Source organism: Mustela putorius, unplaced genomic scaffold, assembly GCF_011764305.1.
Source record: "Mustela putorius furo isolate JIRA1106 unplaced genomic scaffold, ASM1176430v1.1 tig00000083_pilon_pilon_pilon, whole genome shotgun sequence".
NCBI classification, from domain to species: domain Eukaryota; kingdom Metazoa; phylum Chordata; class Mammalia; order Carnivora; family Mustelidae; genus Mustela; species Mustela putorius.
The window spans coordinates 46,057,460-46,082,269 of record NW_025421273.1 but is presented as its reverse complement, the minus strand read 5'-3'; the positions used below and the strand labels follow the sequence as shown (position 1 = coordinate 46,082,269).

Genomic DNA, 24,810 nt, shown 5'->3' with positions numbered 1-24,810 from the left:
TTGACTACCACACCCTTCATGTAAACCCACAGTTCTTAGTCATTGCTGGATAACAAAATACTTCAAAATATGTGCCTTAATTCAGCCAAACCTTCTATGAGCCATATGCCTGGAACCATATCAGTTCTCTTCAGTCTTCCGTGATTTGCATTTATGAATCCCTTTTGGTCTGATGCCAACAACTTCATTGAGAGAAAGTAAGAAGTCTCCCAGAGACCCTCATCTATATTGTTAGCAAAGTTCTTTATTAAGGTTCAGGATGTTTCCTTTTCTCAAATACCCGTAGAATTTGGCTTTCCTTGAACAATAAGTTTTGTTTATTTTTTTTTCCACCTCATGGATCCTAAGAATTGGTTAACAAGTCAGGTTTCCTCCTTCATGTTGGTCATTGGAAATTGTTTTTAATTTGTGACCCACATTTATAGCAACTTTGTGAGACTTCTTATAATTTTTTCTTTAATTAGCCTCGTTTGATTCCATGGTGTGACACTTGGTTCTCCTTCCTTTTTTTTTTTTTGGTTCTCCTTCTTTTGTTCAACGATTATAAATTGATTTATCTTTGAAAGAATTCTGAAAGGATCTCTTTGGTTTCCATTTCTAATGAGCCTCTCTTCTTGTCATGCAGGTAATGTATTTGGAAATGGGAAGACCTCTGATTATCTGCTGTTGGGAAACTTTGTTTACACGGTGAGTACAGAGCATTTGCCTAGCTTGTATATAAAATCAATCCTTTCATATGTGCTCATTTTATTGTCAAATTTAACCATGTGCATTTCTGAACATAGCGTTGTTTGCACTTCCCTTTAAAAATGAAATAAAATGTTTTGACTATTAAGAGATTATATGAGGTTATTAATATGTCACTTAGGCTCACTGACTTGACAGGACTTGTTGCCATTCCCTCCTTCCTCTTAGCACACCCCCATTTCCCCTTTTCCTCTTCCTTGTCTCTTTTTCTTCATTTTTATTTTACTGCCCTTGTTAATACTTTTTTTTTTTTTTTGCTTTCCTGAATTTATGGCAAATATTATCATACTGTTCTTGGGTGTTTAACCAGTAATGATTCTAGAGTCTCACAATAACTAAAATGGGAGAGGAATTACTCTTTGGGGACATTCCATCCACACAAGGCATGGCACCCACTGTGTTATGTCATTATCCAAACACTTACAGAGGACACACACATGAGTGCAAGCCCGTTCCTGCCATAAAGGGCCAAAAAATGTCTTAAGACCACTTTTCCCTTAGAAAAAAGGCACTACTTGGATGCTAAGGCCCGAGGTCACGTAGTTGGTGTCTGATAAGTTTACTACAACCTTCAACACTGAATCCTCAGGCCAGGGTTCCTTCCTCTGATTCCGTGTCCCTCTCCGTGCCCCCCGAGTGAAGGTGGGGAGCTGCTCCAGATAATAAGCGGCTGTCAGCATGGCTGACTTAGTTGGGAGAAAAACCATAATATGGCGTTTAAATAACAGAATGATGGGACATTGAGGCCATTAAATAACAGAGGGATCAAGTTATTTTCTAGGGCTTCTCCTTTCCGTTGACTCCACCCACGGAAGTAGTAACAGAAAAGAAAAGTATGTTTGGAGGGCTGGTGACTGGGTCTCCTGCAACGTGAGTGTAAAACAGAAATAAGTATTCAATAGAGTCAGTTTAGAAATTAATCCAAGTATAGAGCAACGACGTCTCTTAGGACACGTTAAAATACTCTGGTCTCAGGAGTATTAATTTTATGTCAAATTAAGTTTATTAATTGTATGTCGCACTGTATCTCTTAGTTTTGAACTTCTTTTTAGAGTGTTAATGCGTACTTGCATTCTCACAAAAGTTTAACTTCTACAGAATTAATCCTAAATTGCCTTTAGAGATCTTGCTGAGAAAGCCTCCCCTGAGCCTCACTCTCTGACCCCATGGGGAAGGCCGTAACGCTCTTTGCAAACCTGAACTACAACAAGACCTGCAAGCGCCTCTCGCCCAGCCGTGCTAGGCCCGCTTCTCACTCCCACCACTGCCAACTATCGGAAGTGGCCAGAATTCCGTTGACTACTAACAGTATTTGAAATTTTATTTTTAATTGTAAATAGCTACTAACAGATTACAGTGCTATGCACTGCTCTTGTGTTTTATACTCCCTGCCCTCTGAGGCAGGAGATCATTACCAGTCCCATATTACAGATGAAGAAGCTGAGACACAGATGTCAATCACCCTGTACCTTAACCAAAACACCTGATAAATGGTGGAGCCTTGACCGCGAACAGTCTGACTCCAGGGCAAGTCCAGTTAACCGTGGCCCTACCCTCTGGAAAACCCAGGGCCATTCATTAAACCTAGTGCCCTTACTTCAGAATTAGCAGCAGGATTAGCGATGGTAATGGGTGTATACATCCTGGAGGGTATTAACAGGCTTTTATGTCCTGATCTGTAGGGTTGTAAGTAAGTCAAGTTACAGAGTAAGTGTTTAGGTTTCTAAATATCCAGCTATTATACTACTTTTAGGATTTATCCTTAAAATTTGGAAAGTAGGGGCTTTAAGTATTACAGATGATATACAATTGAAGCAAGCTTGAAAATCCAAGTTACTGCAGACATATACTCCTCATTCAGAAATGAATCTACAGAAGCCTCGTGGATGGACTGGGAAAGTGTGCAGGGGAAGAGGACGGTGGTAGGATGCTGTTCTGGGCCCTTCTGACCGGTCACGGCCATCGTGGGCAGGCACCCTGCACCTGTGTCATTGCAAGATAGACATACAAAGCAAGCTGAGTCATCGGCCAGTCCCATAGTCTCATTCACTGTATGACGCCTGGTCTTTATAAACCTCCCTTTTAGCCATTTGAATTAACACATTTATGAAATAACATAACATTTTCCGTTCTGTTTTAGTTTGTGGTGATAACTGTGTGTCTGAAAGCTGGATTGGAGACATCATATTGGACATGGGTAAGAGCATCTCCAACCACAACCGAGGCGTGTCTCACTTACGTGTTATCACGGACATTGTCGTTCTTCATTCTTCCTTTATGTGTCCCTGTACCCTTCTTCCGTGGATTGTTCATTGGGAGGGGTCTTGGGTGGAGGGAGAGGAACCAGGAATTCTAGTGTGTCTAGTTTGGAAACAGCAAGTGAAAAAAAACCTCACATGAGTTTATGGACCACAAGATTTTCAGAACCTTTACTATATTATTGTGACTATCCCAGGAAGGAGAGAGGCTTCCAAAACTTGACTAAGAACCTTACTTAGTAGAGCATGTCACAAGACACATTCCATAGAAAACCCATTGGAAAATGATTTCGAAAACTGGGAACATGAGCGAAAGATTTGTCCTCGGACATTTCTAAATATCCAGTCAGGATAAAAACAAGTTCCATTTTAGAACATTAGTTCTGAAGTAGATTCACATCCAGGTAGAGAGATCCAGGAAACAAAAGGAAATGAAGGTTTGATGCGCAGGGGAAAGACGGGCCCACGAGACGTGGATCAGACAGTCCTGACATCCAGGTAGCGTTCTCACAGGTGGTGTCTAGCCACTTTAGGTGAGAGTGTGCAAAGCAAAAATAAAGGAGGTTAAAGATGGTAGCAGATTGAAAAAAAAAAAAGAGGAGAATCAGAGGAGAGAGGCCCCCAAAGAAGGTTGAGAGGGAAGAGTTGGAAATGCCAGCCCCGCAAACATCTTAGCTGTTGGGGAAGACACTAGCATTAGCACCGATGAAACATCCTGTTAAAACACACACACATCATTATTCAGAAATTCCTAGAAAGAATACTTTATGGTGTAGTAAAAAAGTAATAAGGGCATTTGCAAAAGCTGTGTGTGTGTGTGTGTACACTCAGTCTCCCTGGAAGTCTCGTGTCTCACTTTCCCTTCCTTCGCAGTTCAGCCACATAGCGATTTGGGGCAGCATCGCACTCTGGGTGGTGTTTTTTGGCATCTACTCGTCTCTGTGGCCTGCCGTTCCGATGGCCCCCGATATGTCAGGAGAGGTAAGGTGTCCCCATCACTCATGACAGACAAATCTGGAAAATTGGTATTCATTAGTGAGCCCTAATTGTTCAGCTTGGATTTATGTCAAAATAGTATTTGACCATTTAAAAGCTATTCTTAAACTCCACGGTTGCAAGTGATAAATCTTGAGGGACTATTTTACACTTGGACATTTTACTTAAATCTGACTTATCCTTTCATAAGCATAGCTAGAACCATAAACTATGGTCGTCGGGGGCTTGAGTCATGTTAAGAATCTCTACCCAGAAGATGCCATTTTAAAATTAGACCGTAAATCCACAGATACATTTTGGAGAAGCAATCTGGGGAAATGGCAAGCTTACGTCTTTGGGACAGTCTATCATTTCTTCCGTTATCTCTTATTCTAAAGAAAAGTCTACTGTCACTGGATTAAATGTACTTTCTGAGAGTCTTCTTAAATGATACCAGTTTGGTTTTCATTTTGAACGAGTTAGGGCATCTGACGGTGCGGCCTTATCACAGTCCATTTTCAATCCTGTCTGTCAGTTTCTTATTACACGGGTAGGAATTGAGTTATTAGGTGTTCATGGGGGAGTGTCACAAGATCTCCTTTCCTTCAGAAGAGATTCCAGCAGTAGGAAGGTTTATGATTTCAATTGTAGGAAATTTGACATAAAATGTATAAAAGAAAATGTGGAAAACATTTCAGGATTTCCTGTGACCTCACAGTAACTTGCAAACCAAGGAAATGTGAGCTCCATTCCTACACTGTTGTCCTGCAGCCTCAGGAAAGCTTTCCAGTGGTTTCCATGGATTTGTTGCCCCTAAGTACCGCCTGAGTACCTTTCACTTTTGACAGTCTGGTTTATAGATCATTTTCATGAAATTTTATCTGACAGCATCCTGCTTTTTATAAATTAGCAGAATGCAGACACACTTTAAGAAAAAAATTTTGTGGTTAAATTTATTAGAGAGAGGCATTATATACTATTACAGCAAAACCAGACATATCAAGGAACAAGTATTTCCTTCCACCAAAAGTGAAGGCCGCTTTTGAAACATGTACTGTGAACTCTAGCAGATTTACAGCATGTATTTTGAGGAAAACAGAGAGAAAGCTATGAACGCACCTCCTCTCTACCTTGGTTTGAGCCCTTTTTCCCTGAAGAAATAAAATCCAAGACCGTATATGTCTGAAGATGCCACTTGGAAAAATTGGTTCTATTCTTTGTGTCCATTTGACGGGCTCTGTCTGATTGAACCTGCTTTTCCCTCAGGTTAATTTCAACATAATGTCATTTTCACAAGACCTCATTTTATCTTGTTTCTTAATGCTTTGTCTTCGAGATGAAGGACCCGAGAGATATTGAGATTCAGATAGTTTAAGCAACTGAAGCCAACAGCTTTTGATGACAAGAACAGAGTTTTTGACCACCTACTTCTAGAACAAGTGTGAAGTTTGATTGGCTTCTTGCCAACCAAATATAATTCTAGCCTTGCCTGTAGAATTCCTGGTATTACCCAAACACAAAACTTAATATCATCTCTTGGGACTTGCGGTGATGCTGTGTTTAATTCGAAGTGAAATGAATGTCAGTACTCGATCACGTTTCTGTTCACTTCATATACAGTGGGAAGTGCTAACAGGGGTTCTTTTTCTTGTTATTTTATTACTCCTGATGCTTTGAATATAATGTTTAAATAGCTGGGGCTCCATTGAAAATATGAAGAATGGATTAATTTACCCATAGGCTTGACTGGTTTGTCCAAAATGTAAGTCAGTTGAATTTATTCAAAGAAAATACTTTAAATTTATGTAGTACTTAGTGCTTACAAAGCATTTTGATATATGTGTATATGGGCAAATGAGCCTCTCAACAACTCCCAAGACAGGGCTTAACAAGTATGCCACTCAGATTCTCCGGGATAGAGAGTCCACATTTGCTGTTTCCTGGGCCTGGAGCAATGGATCCCAAGAAATATTTGTAGCAATACTCAATGTTGGACCTTCTTACTACATGTAGAGAGTCACTAGTTCTACTATAATCCAGCTATTTTCAGAAAGAAGGAACTACCCTTAGGTTTACATTTTTTCTAAGCTTAAAATTCTATCTTGCAATCAAGAGTATAGCCAGAAACAGGGGTGCCTGAGCGGCTCAGTGGGTCAAGCAGCTGCCTCTTGATGTCAGTTTAGATCACCATCTCAGGGTCCTGGGATCAAGCCCCGCATTGTGCTCCACACACAGTTTAAGTCTGCTTGTCCCTCCCCGTTGGCCCCGCTTCCTGCTCGTTCTCTCTCTCCCTCTCTTCTTCTCTGAAATAAGTAAAATCTTTATTTTAAAAAAGAGTATATAGCCAGGGGGCACCTGGGTGGCTCAGTGGGTTAAAGCCTCTGCCTTCGGCTCAGGTCATGATCCCAGAGTCCTGGGATCGAGCCCCGCATCGGGCTCTCTGCTCAGCAGGGAGCCTGCTTCCTCCTCTCTCTCTGCCTGCCTCTCTGCCTACTTGTGATCTCTGTCTGTCAAATAAATAAAATCTTAAAAAAAAAAAAAAAGAGTATAGCCAGGTACATACATACATGCATATATACAAACATGCAAATATATGAAAAATTCATTTATTTACCAATATCTGTGTGTGTGTGTGTGTGTGTGTGTATAAAATTGGCCAGCCATCCTGGATAAAATTTACTTATGCATCTGTTAACTTTCATAGCAAAATACTATTATATATTACATATATTACTGAGAGTTACCTATAGTAATATATTACTACAAATAATATCGGGCTCAGTATAAATCTTAGCCTTCCTCAATCTGATGTGTTTAATGTAATCCACATAATGAAACATGGCCCGGAGCAGCCCCCAGGACTTAAGGTTCCTCCACAGGATTTGTGAGGTAGTGTGTGGTAACTTTCTGTCACAACCACCACACGGCCTCGGTGTCTGATTCCCCACACTGTACCCTAGGACTCCAGTTCTATCCTGTACTAATGTGACAGTAATTCTTCCTAAATCAAAACAATTAATTAAATATGTATGTGTGTCTTGGTTGCCTAAAAGCCCTGCAGGATAGTACAGAATTATGAGAGATGGAGTCAGACTGAAAAGAGCAGCCCAGCTCCCCCATCCTGGTTCAAGTGGTATTTTGGAGGGCGCTACACTGTGTGGCATCAACAGGACAGAGAAGTTCTTCAAAAAGGCAGCCAAGATCTGGGAGAAATAATGCCACCATTAATACCTTGTGTGTCTTAAACACCATATCCCCAAAACTTCTCTAAGTACTTCATACACATTCCTTCAGTCAACACTTTACCAGTAATTTGTTGACGTTCTTCAAAGTGTCAGGCACTGTTCTAGACACTGTGGATTCATTAGTGAATAAAATAGACAAAAAGTCATGTACTTCTCAGCCTCCTTTTTTTAGTGGAAGAAGACAAAACAATGACATGAAATCTATAGGCGGAAAGAAGTATATAAAGAAAAAAATATAGCAAGCACTGGGGACCAAGAGCCAACACTTTCAGTCATGCTCCCCACAGAGCCTTGTGGCTTTTATTTCTGGTCAGATCAGGAGCCACTGGAGGGACTGTAGAGGGAGGTATTGGGATCTGACTTGGGTTTTCGGGGCAGGACCAGGGCTGCTGTGTTGTAAACCATTTAGGAAGTTTATCCCAGTACCCAGGTGAGAGAAGATGTTGGTGTAGGCCAGGCGAACTTTAAAGGTCGAGCAGATGGGATTTGCCGGCCACCTGGATGGGAGGAGTGAGAGGAATAAAAAGCAAGGCAGACCCCATCATGTCGTCCATGAACTTCATCAGGATGTGCTTGTCCTCAGGTCACTGGCTCTTCATGGAAAACCTGTTATAACCAGTTGAAAGATGAGAAAACAGAGACACAGAGAAGACACAGGGGCTGATTTTGGCTCAAAAAGTGCATCTTTCAAACATCTGGAGAGCCAATGGGTCATGATGTCTAGCAGCAGAACAGGAGGCTGAGCTCATTTAACCACCTCTTTCTGTGCCCGGTGGCCGGCGGGGACACTTTGGCAGAATCTGTCATCCGCACCTCCAAGGCTGCCTTCCAGCACCTAAGATTCAGATCTCTGTGCCCTCCTCTTCACCCTGCTCCCTCCAGAGGAACATCTGAATTGTCGCGAGGGCACAGGCTGTTTTGTTCTAGTTCACGGGCTGTCAGGGTGCCGTACGCAAATTAGGCAACTTACGGGTACAGGTCTCATGCTTCTATATTCAGATGGACTCGTGTTCACACATAGATCAGGATTGTCTAGTCCTGTCCAATTTACATTCTTAGTTCATCTTTGCAGCCCCGTCTGAAGACAGAGCCGTTTCTCTCAACACGTTCGAAGAGAATCCTTGCAACGCTGAGAGGGGACAGGAAGGGAACCGACATTTACTGTGCACACAGCATGTGCAGCAGGCGCTGTGTGTGATTTCCGGCATTCCTTGTTTTATTTATTTTTTTTTTAATTTTTTATTTTTTATAAACATATATTTTTATCCCCAGGGGTACAGGTCTGTGAATCACCAGGTTTACACACTTCACAGCACTCACCAAAACACATACCCTCCCCAATGTCCATAATCCCACCCCCTTCTCCCAACCTCCCTCCCCCCAGCAACCCTCAGTTTGTTTTGTGAGATTAAGAGTCACTTATGGTTTGTCTCCCTCCCAATTCCATCGTGTTTCATTGATTCTTCTTCTACCCACTTAAGCCCCCATGTTGCATCACCACTTCCTCATATCAGGGAGATCATATGATAATTGTCTTTCTCCGCTTGACTTATTTAAATCCATGTAATAATAAACCTTTGTGGTAGGCAAAGTGATAGCAGGTAGCCCAGAGAATTCATCCCAGGTCTTCTCAAATCCACTGGCTTCCTGGTTTCCTCTAACATCCTAAGGATCTAAATACCTTCTCTTTGGGCCCTGGCTCTTTTATACCCCCAGGTGGGAAATTCTTCTTCTTCTTTTTTTTTTTTTTTTTCTTTCTCTCCGGCAGCCATCTTCTCTGCACTCCACTGATGTCCCTGATTTAGCTGCTATTCCCCCGGACACCCACAGCCCTGATCAGTTTCCCTAAGTTAGCCAGGTGCGGACATGTTCCCATCTCTTTTCAAAAGCACGCAGATTTTTAATTCTCCCTTTTCCACATGTACCTAATCCCCTAACCCATAATTAGAAATGCCATCTCACTTCACATCCTGGCCTCTTCTTGACCACAGTATTAAGATAACCAATACCCATCATATTAAAAAAGATGCTTATGAAATCGAAAACCCAATCATCCCATTATCATCGGAGAATTCCCAGTTTCCACTCCGATAGTAATAGGGCCTCGTCAGTCGCCAGCATAGCACATTCCTTGCCTTCACTATGGGCATTCACGGCAACATGGGGAATTGTACATTTCACGGACACAGAGTTGTTACACACGGTTCGCAAGTTCTCGTGGCTTGTGAGTGCGCTGAGACGGGAATGCAGCGTCTGCGTTCAATCTCCTTACACACTGTCCTCTGTCCTCTGTTCTCTGTGCCCTCTATGTTTCTCTCCCTTGTCTCATCCCTCTCCACGGAGGCGTTTCCTCCCAGCCTCATCAGCCTTAAGGACGTGAGATGCCTTTTTCATATGAGTGACAACCATCAAAGTAGGTGCATCCAGTTGGTAGACTAAGCCCGTTGTCTGTATGTATTATTTCTATCATCAGCCGTCCTCAAGAGCTATACTAGCTCTTCCCACAGATCGTGGGTTCTTTTCACACCATCAGATCGATTCTTTTCCCCTGCCTTCAGCACATTCTACATGCACAAAGTTCCAAAAATGGTTCCCCAAATATCTCAGAGTTGAATGCCGTCTTGGATGACTCCAGCTACAGCCAGGCTGGGTGGCTCTCAGTTGGTGGGCAGGGTGTCGCCGTTTGGGAACATTCCTTCCTATAGCTTTTGCACTTTGTTTCCATTAGAGTAATTCTCCATCTCGGTCCAGAATAGTGATTTGATGCTAATGATTAACAAGTATCCCAGGAACTGGGATTATGGACATGATTATCTGTTACGAGGGAATGCTGACATCAGGGCAGGGGAACGGTGGATTATATAAAGGTAGAGCATGCAACAGTAAGAAATTACAGAGGAGAGGAAAAAGCAAAAGAAAATAGTGCAAAGGCTTGGCTGCAACTTTAAATATGTCGCTGTCTTCCTCTCACAAATATGGTTGTGATTTAAGAGGAGGATTTTTTTTTTCTTCAGACCTGACTTGTATTTTTTCACACCAGTGCAACAATTTATAGGGTAAGGTAGACCCTGGGGAGAAGTGCTATGTTACATAAACATATGCTAGCCTGCTTTTCCGACTTGTCTAGATGATGTTACTGGGCTTGGTATGGTTTGGTTTGGTTTGGTTTTAATTTCCAGAAGAAAATAGTGTAGTCACTATGATGAGTGTGCCAGATTAAAAACTAAAAAGCAAAGTACATACATCAGGGATCATTTCATATCACGATGAATACCAGAAGCTTAGTATCGGCAAAACTTTTAAATTTATCGTGGCTTTGCAGACATGCAGCGTAAAGCACTCCCCAACACCATCTGGTCCTGCTCTCTCTGGCCTAAGGGATCTATAAAACTACCGGAGGAAATTGAAGTTAAGGAACAAGCATGTGTTTTACAGAATTTCAGATCTCTTGATTGAGGTTTGTAAAGTCCCTCTGAAAAACAATAAAAATCTTTGTTGAACTCTTTGGTGTCACCCCTGTAGGAAAGGTATTAATAAACTACATTAGTGATACGATTTTCCTAAATTGTGCCATTGACCACTTGGCCACTGGGCCAAGACGATGAATTACTTTACACATGAGGAGTTTCCTGGTTAAAATAGTCTTTATTCATCTATCAGCTTTTAATTACCTAGATGGCATGTGCTCATTTGTGGGTCACAAGACCAGCCCTTGCAGATGGGGTGGGGCAGTATTATGATACAGTAGAGTCTCATCCAAGATGACTGTGCTTAGCCGAGTAGCCTGGAGGGAACAAGGACCCTGAAGTCTGTCACATGTTCTTCAGTAGCCAGCAGTTGGGAACCCATCCAGCAAAACACGCTATTGGTCACCAGGCCTTGTGCCCCTGCAGTAAATGAGACAGGCCAGATTTCCACAGTGCTGAAGGCAGCTGGCGGCATAGCCGCTTCCAAGCCCAAGTAAGGAGAAGCTGTGAGGAAACACTAAGAAACAGGGGCCCCTGGGTGGCTCAGTCAGTTAAGCCTCTGCTTTGAGCTAAGGTCATGATTCCAGGGTCCTGGGATCAAGCCCCACGCCGGGCTCCCTACTTGGGGGTTGGGGGCCCTACTTCTCCCTCTCCCCCCTGCCTGCTACTCCCCACTGCTCCTGCTCTTTCTCTCTCTCTCTCAAATAGATAAAATCTTTAAAAAAAAAAAAAAAAACTATGAAGCAGAGAAAGGTGTGGAGAAACAACTATAATAGCAAATCAGGACTTTTTTTTTTTTAAGAGTTTATTTATTTGGGGCGCCTGGGTGGCTCAGTGGGTTAAGCCGCTGCCTTCGGCTCAGGTCATGATCTCAGGGTCCTGGGATCGAGTCCCGCATCGGGCTCTCTGCTCAGCGGGGAGCCTGCTTCCCTCTCTCTCTCTCTGCCTGCCTCTCCATCTACTTGTGATTTCTCTCTGTCAAATAAATAAATAAAATCTTTAAAAAAAAAAAGATTTTATTTATTTATTTGACAATTAGGTAGAGACACAGGCAGAGAGAGAGGAGGCAGGCTCCCTGCCGATCAGAGAGCCCGATGTGGGGCTCGATCCCAGGACCCTGAGATCATGACCTGAGCCGAAGGCAGAGGCTTTAACCCACTGAGCCACCCAGGTACCCCATATCAGGACATTTTAAAATTAGAGCTATCTTTAGAATCGTCGTAACAGCTGACTTTCTGTCGATGAGGTATCTTTAATGACAATACAAGAGCAAACATACTGAGTGTCCAGTGTAGGCCAGGCTCTGTGTTGGGCAATGGAGGATGGAGAGGAATGGAATCTGTTCTTGCCCCTAAGGATCTCATTGCTAATGATGGGATGTTGGTGACATCAACACAAGAGATGATATGGTGGACCCAAAATGCCACGACCGTGGGCAAGCCCTAGGAAATTGAACAGAGCCTGCTGTTAGTAGAACAGAGCTTTGCCTGTTCTCTGGAGACCATTCATTCTTGTATTCATTCATTCCATAAACATGTGTTGACTGCTTAATGGTGCCAGACACCGTGTCTAAGTAATGGGTTCATGAGGCCAGATCCGCATCAGCAGGTGGGGTGAGGGGACCAGGGAACGGGATGGAGAAACAATCACTAAATCAGGTAACAGATAACTAAAGGATGAAAGACTAATAATCATCTCACAAAGTGATAGGAAGAAAACAGGGTGCTCTGCTATGTGGCAGGACAAGAATGCTACTCCGGGAAGGTCTTTTTGAAGAAGGAACGATTAAGCTAAGACTCAAAGTGATGCATGTTTGAAGAAGAACATTTCAGGACTGAGAGACCAGCAGGTGCCTGTGCTCCAAGGCAGGAATCCTGGAGCAAAGAGGGTGGGAGAAAGTGCTATGGGGAGTCAATGAGATGGGCAGAGGGCAGATCATCTCCACAAGCTCAGCATTCTTGCTCAGAAGACCAGCGCAGCTTGTTTCTGAGTTACGTGCCAGGGATTCCCTCAGAAAGGCTCATAAAGGAAACCTCAGATGTCACGGTGTGATCTGCTTCAGTAAAGCTCATAATTGAACACAATTCTTGCATTCCCTGTTAGACTAAGATAAAGATATTGTCAATGAGTGGTCCAAAGCTGCTTTGTTTCATGTTATCACTCAGGCTCCCCAGCACATATCATCTGAACCAAGTAATTTTTTGGCATATTTTCTGATGCTTAAAAAAAAAACATCAAATAGTTGTAGACGAAATGATAGCAATTTGTTTCTCTCTCAAGTAAAAGACATTGGTGATGGCAGACAGTCAAAGGCTGGTGTGGCACCTGCACAGTCCTCAAGAACCAGGTTCTTGCTCTTTACTGCTCTGCTGACCTCATAATCCAAAGTGGCTGCTTCCACGCTAGCCATTTTACCAACATTCCAGCCAATAAGAAAAGGAGGAAGAAAGGTTAACCCTTTCTCTTTGATGCTTTCTCCTAGACATGGCCCACCACATTTCCACTTAGATCTCATTGGCCAAGAGCTAGTAATATGGCCACATACAGCTGCAACAAGACAGATGGAGGAATATAGTCTGAGCTAGCAGACCAAGTGTCCAGCCAAAAATCAAGTGTTTGCATCTAAGAAGGGGAGGAGGAATATAGTAGGGAACAACTAGAAGTTTTTGCCATGAAAGTCATTTTTCAACATAAGCCATTTAACAGCCTTTATAGGTCTTTCTTATAGCAAAGTGCTTTTTGATTTTTTGAGTGTTTTAAAAATGACTTCCGAAAAGAGATGTTTATTATGTGACAGGATGGAGGCATTAACTGATGCTCTGGTGGTACTCATTTTACAGTTTGTAAACATATCAAATCAACATGTATACCTTACACTACATAATGTTATGTGTCAATTGTATCTCAGTAAAGCCGGAAAATAAATTTCAAAATTTTAAAAGTAACTTTCTACACTCTGAGATATAGGTCAGCATATCTCAGAGATTGAATTACTAGTAATCCAACAATTGTTGCTTTCTGAGATGGTTTTTGATGTAAAGAGCATTCACAAAATTCTAAAAAAAAAAGTCCTGCAGGAATGATAGAAGAAGTAAACAGTTTAAGATGGTGTTCCCCAACTTATACAACTTATCCAAGAACATCGTAACATTTTAAAATTACATTTCTTATAATAAAAAGAGTATCTGCTTACTACTTCTGCCCCCATTTTTCTACTTTTAACTTTTTTTAAAAAGCACAATAAGGAAGATTAAAATAAAACAAGTTCTGTTCTTAATTAGTTTCACTATTCTGGGAACTAGATCCCTCGAAAATAGAATTTCAGAGCCACACATATCCTGGTACTCTGGGCTCCCTTTTAGAAAAGATGATTTTGCATGTTCAGTTCTCAGTATATATTGGTATGTAGTAAAATTCAACTTTCTTTTTAAAAAAAAGTTAACTCACCGCTTCCGGTCCCAGCTCACTCACTCTCTGTCCCTTTCCTCTGAATATTTTTCTTAATCTTGTCTCATTCCTCCCTTTGCCAGAGGGTGGAGGTACAAAGACTTCTCCTGGCAGGGACAGCTAGATTGAACATCGGTTCCGAGTCCCTCAAAGTGATCACTTCTGCTTCTGCGCATCCCCACCATCCAGAAACGTCCATGGGGAGGCAAAAAGCACATAAAGGCTAGGAGCTGCTACCCCATTTGCCTATTTTTTTTCTAGGCTTTGGAACAGTTTGCATCTTTTCTACAATTTTTGTTTGTTTATTTGGAGTAGGCCAAGCCAAGGTTTTTCTTTGTCTCTGAGTAATCAAGAGCTTCTGGGAATAATTGCAAACATAGCTGGAGTTTATTCGAAACACTCTTTTTCTTAGTTATTTTCTGGGTGTTCTGCCCTGTCTGTTTTTATGGGGAAACTAATAATTAATCCTGTAGAACAGCCCAGGCAGCTCACTACAACCGAGATTTACAGAGTGCCTAGGTATCAAGACCTATCCTGAATGTTTGTGGTTCATAAGGTGAAAAATAGAGAGTCGTCCTGAGGAGGTTGTGTTGTATGGATAAAAAAAACAGATCAAAGGTAATTATAATGAAGGATGCTAATGATTGTGATCAGGATGCCCAGGGGCTAGTAGAGGACAGGACCCTCAAACCCCGGGCTAGAGTTTAGATAGTTCCTTGGTACTGCCGTTCCTCATGCTGTCCAAGAAGGCAAGTGCAGGAAGGATTCTCCAAGTAGAAAACAGCTCAAGCAAAGAAGGAGTTTGGGGTGGCCATGGAAGGGAAAGGTTTGAGCTAGAACTGAAAAGTTAAGCAAAGAAATCTACTCTAACGTCATTAACATCATTACTTTAAGCCATGGTGGATCACTTTTCATTAAGGAATACATAGTATTCTAGAAAGTACCTGAGACCATAGAATAAACATTTGGGTCAGAGGACATGATAAATCAATGCTAATAATAAGTTAGTCAGAGATGAAAAACATTTTCAATTTTGACATGAATATATGAAAGTCGAAAAATTGCGAGAATTTTTTTCAGTGAAAGTAAGACATCCGAGACCTTTCTCAGGGATAAACATCTCAGAATGTAGAACTTGGCATGTGCATTCCTCTGTCGTTGGGTTTTATCGGAGGGAAGTTTTTACTTCCATCTTGGGTAGTCACTGAAGGAAAGACCCAGAAAATTTGTATGAAAAGAAACAGTACCTAAAAACCTGAAGTTGAGCACCGATTTTTTTTTTTTTTTAATGAAAATGATTTCATGAAGAAGATGCTTCCAGGGGACACCAGAAGGCTTATAGACAGAGACAGAGGAGGCAGCACGAGGTGTTATGTGAGCTCATAACTTGGTGAATGGTTTTAAAAAAAAGAAGTGGGAGGTCATGTGATATAAGGATACTCGCATAGGCAGGGAGGGTTGCTCTACCAAGATATTTCAAAGGTACTGTGGCCAGAAAGCACAATTACACTCTTGGGTCTGACACCCTACTGACCAAATCCAAAAAAAAGCTCATAATGGGATATATAAGCTATATATAATACATGTTTGGACTTTTTCTTTTCCCCAAAACTTGTTAACTCCCTTGGGAAAGCCCTCAATCTTCAAAAATAAGCCCTTCAACACAAAGAAAATGTAAGGTCCCATTCACAGCAACAAGAGAGACTTTAGCCAGTTACATATAGAGGTAGTGAGAAGAAAGCTAGAAAATGAGACAAATGAGAGAAATTAAAAAAAAAAAATTGAATAAATAAACATACCATGTTCCTGAAGGGGACAATCACTATTGAATTGTCCCTTCTTCCCAATTAAAGAACCATTTGGGGAAAAAGAAAAAGAAAATACATCTTCTCTGCTTGACTGTAACTGAGCCTAGGAAGATAATCCTAAATGTGGAAAGAGAGGTGAGGGTCTGGTTGAAAATAGTGGCTTTATTATAACTCTCTTGAATGTTTCTCATATCAGTGAAAATTGATGATATTCCTGCTTTATAAAGTGAAATTCATAATTCTGATTTGTGGGAGTAGCTTAGAGTCATTAAGTTCACTTTGGAAAATAGAGGGAAAAGGAGAGAAGTAGCACTACCCCCTTTTCCAAAGGTAATCACTGTTAACACACTAGTCCAGTTTTTTTTCTTAACCCTCCATTTGTACCCTTAACTTGGATTAAATTATTTATTCTTTCAACAATTATGTGTCAAAGGACTATTCTAGTTGCTGGGGATATGGCAGTGAACAAAAGAGAAAACTGCTGGCCACAGGTGCTTATATTTTTCCATATAATATATGGAGGGGGGCAAAAATCTAAATCTGTTCTGTGGCCCACCAGATGGTAGTAAGGGCCATGGTAGTAAGAGCTGTCGCATAGGGAAGAGCATAGAAAGATCTAATATGGGAGTGGGTGTTACTTTTAAGTGGCGTGGTCATGGAAGGCATCCCTGGAAAGGTGACCTTGAGGAGCGCCTGTGGCTCAGTGGGTTGCTCAGGTGGGTTAGTGGATGAAAGCCTCTGCCTTCAGCTCAGGTCATGGTCCCAGGGTCCTGGGATCGAGCCCTGCATTGGGCTCTCTGCTCAGCAGGGAGCCTGCTTCCTCCTCTCTCTCTGCCTGCCTCTCTGCCTACTTGTGATCTCTGTCTGTCAAATAAATAAATAAAATCTTTAATTTAAAAAAAAAAAGAAAGAAAGGTGACCTTGAGCAGAGATGAGAAGACATGGTGGGAAGTTAGACCAGGGTGGAAGGGCTGTGCAGTGGGTAGAGTCTGGGTTTGCGGGGGAAGAGGATTTTTGTTCTTGGAATACTTGTAATTTTTTAAACATGTTTTATCTGATAAACACGTATGTACATAATTTGCCAGATCCTTTTAAACACTTTTAAGTCTACAGTTTGGTGACATTCTAAGTACACTCAGTGTGCTGCAACCTTGACCACCACCCATGTCCAGAACTTTTCCATCATCCCAAACCGAAACTCCATATGCATTCGTTACTCCCTGTTCCTTCCTCCCCCAACACTGCCCCCCAACTCCGGCCCCGCAATCACTGTTCTACCTTTGGTCTCTGAATTTGCCTATCCTAGGCACTGCAGATACATGGAATCAAAGACGGTATGTCCTTTTGTGTCTTACTTACTTCGTTTAGCTTGTTTCATTTAGCAGGATTCATCTGTTGTAGCATGCGTCCAGATTTTTTTAGGCTGATACCCCATTGCATGTAGTCTATAGATTTATCTATTAAATGTCTCCATTTGTTTATTGATATTTCCACCTTTTAGCTGTTGTGAATGATGCTACTCTGAACATCGACGTGGATTGTGTTATTAAGTAGAGCAGATTGGGTTTGTGAAAGATTGGATGTTTGGGAGGAAAGGGGGGAAGCCTCGTCAGCCTTTTGGCCAGAGCAGCTGGAAGGATGAAGTTTGTATTTGTTGAGATGGGGAAGACTGAGATGATATAGTCTTCTTTTTTAGTGGCATTGCAAAGTATTCATGTATCTAATAAAAGCCTTCAATGTTGGTGGGAGACCTTCCTTCTCTTCCTGCCCATTCTGTATCCTTTCCCAACATCCCCCACCAAAATATGTCATTTCCAGGTATCATACTTTCCCTGATTCACTGAAATATTTCTGTTGGTTCAGATGGGGGAGGAGATAGTTTAACATACCTCATTTTTAATGCATCATGCTTAGCTTTGTTTGCTTTAAGATTTTATTTTTAAGTAATCTCTATACCCAACATGGAGCTCAAAACCCACAACCCCAAGGTCAAGAGTCATACGTTCTACTGACTGAGACAGCCAAGTGCCTCTGTTCCTCTACCTTTTTAACAGAAAAGACAACCTATGTTGAAAAAGGATGATTAAGGAGCTGGATCAACCTTGTCTCCCACCTCCCCAGATCACATAAACACGTAGTTATAACTGCTCCCGGGATAACTCCATGCCAGAACACAAGAAAACCAAGCCAAGTGTCACCACCGCATTTCAGGAGCAGAGTCCCAAGGCTCTGGTGTGTCTGACTTTCGATCTCTCCCAACACTGGGTTGTAAGAATTATTTAGTAAACAGCCCTTTTTCTGAGCACCTGCTTGGTGGTTAAGCACTTTGGTTGTGAGAACTCAGGATACATTTCTTCGTCTTCTAGAGAGTATGGTCTAACAGGAAGACAGACAAGCAACTAGAAAATGGGGGCTAGGTGCCATCAAAATGGAAGCCCAGAGTAAGGTCAGCTCACCCAAGTCTAAGGAAGAAGGTTCCATCCAATGGGAGAATTAAACAGGGGGTCAGAGATGGAAGGGCCCAAGGACAAGAGTGTGCATGGGCACTTTCCAAGAACTGAAACACACATGTGTAGCTAGAGATGAGGGCTGGCTTAAGAGATGGCTCCTGGGAAGCAAACAGAAGTCAAGTAGGTAAGGTCTTAAAATCCTATTAAGGATTTTGTACTGCACCCTCAGGATAGTAGGAAGCCGTGGAATAGGTTGTGCATCCCAGAACTGCTAAAAGATTGTGATTGATCCCCGTAGAGATAATAGAAACCACCAACCTTCCCAGGAAGTGTGTTCACATGCTAACAGAAGCCTCCTGACAGACCGCTGGGATATTTTACCTTTCCCTTTATTTAGGGCTCTTTAAGACAATCCGTTTTCTAATAATTATAGTCTGTGAACAGCATCTTGAACAGCTTGGATAATAAACCCTAATATGGATGTACATCTCTGTAACCAGCTGCATGGTGTCCTGTTCATTTTCACTGATGTTTTCCTATTTAAAAGAACCCACATTTAATATTTGCATTCCCCAGAATTAGTTCCAGGGGATGTGTTAGTAAGCAGAATGTGACAAAAGCATTTCATGTGGATAAACACACTTGGAAACCTTGATTTAAAAAACTGTTCAAGGGTACCTGAGTGGCTCAGTTGGTTAAGCAACTGCCTTCAGCTCAGGCCATGGTCCCAGAGTCCCAGGATCAAGTCCCACATCAGGCTTCCGGCTCTGTGGCGAGTCAGCTTCTTGCTCTGACCTGCTCCCCTCTCGAGCTCTCTCTGACTCTCTCTCTCAAATAAATAAATAAATTTATTAAGTAAGTAAGTAAAATAAAAAACGTTTCAGGGGTGCCTGGTTGGCTCAGTTGGAAGAGCTTATGATTCTTGATCTCAGGGTCGTCTGTTCGATGGTTTGATGTAGAGATTACTTAAATAAAACAATTTGTAAATAAGTAAATAACTGTTCAGTAGGGTTCTTTACAGCAATTTCTCAAAGCCTCAAATATGCTAGTTTGCCATGTGACTCTTAAGGGGGTGCTGCTGTGGTTTCTTTATACCTTTACTAAGCCTTGGGCCATAACATGCTTTTGGGGGCTTGTGCTCTTAGGACTAGTAACCACAGAACTGTTTCATGGGATACTAACCTATATGCAAAAGCTGTCCCAAATTTCAACACATAGTTCCAGAAATTAAATTATCAAATTAACAGGAATGAATGTTTATATCTTTGAAGCACATTGCCAAATACTTTCCCCAAAGGCGAGTATCTCGCCAGTAGGAATATAAATTATCACAAAGAGCTGTTTCTCCCACACCAGCTGTGATAGTGAATTGTTTCAATCTGATCTAATCTGTAGTGTTTCTATGACTACACAGAGGCGCAACACTTTCCCATGTATTGATTACTTGCTGCTGCTTTTGTGAATACCTTCTCTAGTCTTCTGCCTATTTATTGGGATCTTAGCTGTTCTTATGAAGATAAATGGTCTATTTTTATAATCCAGTATGAATGCAGAATTTCATATATTTGTGGCAGTCATTCATTCTCCAGTTTCTTGTTTATCATTTACTTTCTAGTTATGTTCTTTTAGAACATGGGGAACTTAGACATTTTTATGAATCCGTTCTTTAAAACATTTCTTCTTACAACTTTTGTTTTTGTTTTACTGTTCTTAAGCTTAAAAGGCTCTTTTATAAAGCCTTATCTAGACACTTAATAATCACTCCTTGGTTTTTTTGTTATTATTGACATGAACTCTTCACCTCCCTGGAATTTATATTAATTTATCTTGCTGTCCTCCCTCCCCTCTGCAAAACAACTAAGCAAGATTTACAGCACTGTTTTCTGAATAATTTTCCCTTCCTAAATTATTATGCCCCGACAGTCTAATAATTTTTATGAAAAAGATAATTTGTCTCCAGTTCCTAAATTAACAAATAGAGATGAATGGCAACTTACTAGTGGTCCCTTACCTTGGTCAGTTTCAGTCTTGAGATGAACATACATTGTGACATTTACAAGCTGACTTACACTGAATTTTGATACTGTGACAAACATGTCCTTCCTTGAAGCTAATAGAGAAGACCACTAGAAAGAAATATCTAGGTATTTGAAGAAATTTGAAAACTAAGTGAAGAAGGGAAAGGTTATCAATCACTGTCCGTAGTAAAAGGAGCTCCTCTACAAACAGCATGAGGTTTAAGTCCTCGTCTACTTTCCAGCTGAGGAAGCAGAGTTACGTCCTGTCCCCAGAGGAGTGTGAGAGCTGGGAAGAGAGAGCAGTGCCAGGACTACTCAGGTCTGTTTATGATCAGTCCTGCTCCAACCAGGGTCCAAGGAGGTAGTCTGAGGAGTAAGAGTCATAGTCCACCAGTCTGACATTTAATGTTGAAAAGGCAGGGTAGAGGAAAGAACCTGGATCCTAAGCTGGGTAGACAGGTAGCACATTTAAAGTCCCCCTCCTACAAGACTGAACTTGGGGGCCCTGATGGGGAGGAAGTGTTTCTCCCCAGGGTGGGAACTAGGTGCGAGGGGACCGCCTCCCGTGGTTCAGAAGGGAAGCCCCTCTTAGCCAGTCAAGCCGCTTGGCCTGCCTCAAATGCAGAGACGCTGGTGTTTTCTCCAATGTGCCTGCTCTTCGAGTTCACACGGAAGTTTCCCAACCGTGCCTCCTCTTTCCTCCGCAACCCGCGTGAGTTCACTTTGGAAGCCCGCGTGGTCAGACGGGCCCGACGGCAGGATGGCAAGCCGGCGCTGCTGCGCGGAGACAAGCGCTTCTTGTTCCCCACGCAGGCCTGTGCCCTCCACCTTCCGGCTCTGCGGCGACTCAAGTCCCCTGGGAGCCACTTTTGTGGCAGATTCCATTTGGTTTCACAGGGCCTCGAGGAGGGGGCCGTGGGGGCCACTTGGCAGGGCCCACCAGTCTCCCACGTTCGGAGCAATTTACAAACCGCTCTCGGAGGGAGCCCGAGCCCGGCCCCGAACAGGCTGCTCCTGTTACCCGCATTGTCTGCAGGGATCAGGCGCTTTTCCCCCCAGCTGACCTGCCTGCGAGTGGCGAGATGTGAAAAGTTAGAGACAAAAATGGTCTCTCCAGACGGAGGGGGAGCTTTCTTGTACAGAAAGGAAGGAAATACCTCTGTGGGATTTTATTTTTTTTCTCCCCCCTCTTCTTCCAAAAAATACAAAGAGACTCTGTCTTTAATGCGAATGTCGGCTTTAAATCTTTTAGGTTTGGATTAACTCTGCAAAAGAAAAAAAAATCTGACAGGCTTTCAGATATGATGCAGAAAAACTTTTTTCCCCTCAATTCATGTTGTTCATTTGTAAAGCCAAAGGCTGGTGGACTGAATAGTGGGCGCCCGTTGTTCCCCATTCATAGTTAACATTACAATGGTCAGAATTAGCAGCCCAGAGTCTCCACACCACGTTTGCCTTTTCCACCAGCGACATCTAATACAAGGTGGCAAAGGCAAGCGTAAATCTTTCTTCTTTTGCCCCTAAATTAAAATAGATTAAAATTACGCCAAGCAAAGGAGGCATTTTCAGTTATGGGACTTAAAATCTTATCTGCCCCCCACCCCCGAGAAGGAAAAAGAAATGTGGTCTGGTTTTTTTGTGGGGTTTTTTTGGTATGGGTTTTTTGGTTTTTTTTTTTTTTGATGGGGTGTGTGTGTGTGTGTGTGTGTGTGTTTGCAGTTGTTACCTCACTAAAAAGCTTCCTTCAATCTAAACAAAACCCAGTGATTTGATAGACATTTCCTATTACATTGTAATTGTTGGTTTTCACTATTGAAGATGTCAGCAAACATGTTGAAGATCATGTTTTGCTTATAAAATAAAGTGACTTTTATGTGAATATTTTTCACCTTGGTGGTGTCTAGAATATAGGTGCTATTTCACTGAATCCACGTGGCCACATTTATTTTCTGAAATTCTTTTGTAGTAGTATGTTTTTACTTTAAACATACTTCAGAGTTCTTTAATCCTATATGGGGGGAAATAAGACCATAGCATCCTTGAGCTAGCCGCCTATGTCGATGAGCCCATGTTAATGAAAAAAAAAAAAAATTAAGCGAGTTTCTGGTCCTCAGTTGAAAGTCAAAATGAATAGGTAATCTCAAGATTAATAATCTTTGTATTAGATAAGGATTGATTGATTAGGACTGTAACATGTAACTGTGTATTTGCCTGTAAGAATTAAACTCTAGGCCATCTTTAATTCCTGAACCATACCTCATTTAAAAAAAAATACTTATGAATTTAAGCAGAGTGTAAATGGTGTTTGCATTAGTTGGCTGCTTTCTAATGGAGTTATACCAATACATTTATACACTTAAACAGGCACTGCAAATTTATTCTGATAAACAAATAGCCTCAAAGAGAAACAAGATATTTCTTTTGGTTTTATTGTATGACATATTCCTTTTAAACTCTGTGGATCTAATTACATACAGAGGGATTTTTGTTCTAATTGCAAACAGCTAATAGATTTATTAATTTTTTAACCATAGAATCATTTTCTTTACAACCTAAAAGATTCTGATATAGTGATTTAGTATTTAATACAAATGAATGAATAGAATTATTTTTAATATACTGTTATTTGGGTTTTACGCACTGCATACTTGGTTTGACTTTTGCAGTAACAGGACATACCGATACAAGTTATGTAAATTCTTGAACAAAAATTAAGATCATTCTGCCTAATATCATAGATATCTTAATTTGATTATACTGTATCATGTTTTATGTGGATGATTTTTTAATATAATGTTATATTTAACAAAAGTTAAGTTAATTTTTTTTACCAGGAATAGTAAATTTAGTCTACAGTTAGGATTTATTTTACATTTTATAAGAGAATGGAAGCCAGAGTATATTTGAAACTTGCTCCAAAATCTTGATTTTGATATTCTAAATTGTAAGAGAAGGTCAACGTTTATTACTCCGTGAACTGACCACAGTAATAAAAATCTCACATGAAAGTATGAAAAGATTTGGCACATGATAAAACCTTGCTGTATTAGCTGCTTAAGGGGGGGGGGGGTATGGGAAATAAATGTAGTAAAGACACGTTTTAACACATTTGGCTTTTAATTCCAAATTGTGCACAAGGTTGGATTTAAAGTCATTGTATATCCTCTTGCAGAGTGAGTTTTAATTATTTTACTTAAAATCATATAAAAACTGAACATGAATGATGTATGTCTTGGTTATTAAAGCAGTGTTGTTTCTGATCATTTACTCAGGCTGCCATGTTGTTTAGTTCTGGCGTCTTCTGGATGGGCCTGTTGTTTATCCCGGTGGCATCTTTGCTTCTTGATGTGGTGTACAAGGTGTAAGTATAGTACTCAGTTATATACATCAAAATACAGATGCATGTTACTCCTCAGACTTCTCCAGTTGTAACATCAGGTCGAGAATGTACAGTTTACCAAGTAGGAATTACTAATGTTAATTAATTCTGCATATGTAAATAAAGAAGAAATGAGTGATTGAGGATTTAGGAAATTAGTCTGAAGACAATGAGAAGGAAAGCAAGTAGTTTCAATTAATATTAGAGAGTACATTCTTAGAAATCAGCTTCAAAATTCCATTCAAGATAGAAGAAAATTTTGTTATCTCAAAACAAGTATTTGTTTTATTGATGAACAAGAGTTGAGGGGGCGGGGGGTAAAGGTTTTTGCCTGCCTGTTTCAGAGCCTATATGCACTATAGCATGAAAGAAACTAAAACTTTACAAATTCTTCTCAAAGATTATCAGTTTTGAAATGTTACCTCTTCCCACAAAATAAAAAGATATCATTAAAGTTAATTACATGATGCTTATTTAACAACTATGAGAGTTTTAATATTGTAAAACTAAAGCATGCCTTTTAAGACTTGTTTCTATAATTATGTAATGCTCAAAATTACTGTAATTTTGTGAATTCTATTGAAAAATTATTGCCCATTCTCTGGTTACTATTGTACCTAGCAGCACGATAACAACCCGATTTTGTAAAGTGTCATGTCTTCACACAAAGATTTACGTGCGAATCCCCCCACCCCTCCCCCCAGGATCAGGAGGACTGCTTTTAAAACGTTAGTAGACGAAGTTCAGGAGCTGGAAGCGAAGTCCCAAGACCCAGGGGCAGTTGTGCTGGGAAAAAGGTAAAATACTTTTTTGTTCTTTCCCAAGTGAACTCTGTGTTTTACTAGGGTTAGAAATAAGGGCTAAAACTTAAATGTTTATCACTTAACATGGAGCTGGCAGGGTCGATGACCTATTCTAGAATCAGAGAGTTGTGGATTCAAATCCAATCTGTCATTCACGAAGCTACTGACCTTAGCCCAGTCGCTCAGTGCTCTTGAGGCTCGGTGTTCTTATCT

At 41.2% G+C, this 24,810-nt stretch overlaps 1 protein-coding gene across 4 annotated transcripts in view; it reads left to right on the top strand.

The window, feature by feature from the left end:
- Nucleotides 1-24,810, top strand: part of ATP8A1 (ATPase phospholipid transporting 8A1) — a 236,318-nt gene that overhangs the window by 197,578 nt on the left and 13,930 nt on the right. For all 4 annotated transcript variants that reach the window (XM_004764082.3, XM_004764081.3, XM_004764083.3 and 1 more), the window contains 5 exons: nt 626-687; nt 2,888-2,944; nt 3,879-3,986; nt 23,688-23,776; nt 24,499-24,591. In XM_004764082.3, the coding sequence (XP_004764139.1) occupies nt 626-687; nt 2,888-2,944; nt 3,879-3,986; nt 23,688-23,776; nt 24,499-24,591 (409 nt within the window). The remainder of the gene's footprint in view (nt 1-625; nt 688-2,887; nt 2,945-3,878; nt 3,987-23,687; nt 23,777-24,498; nt 24,592-24,810) is intronic.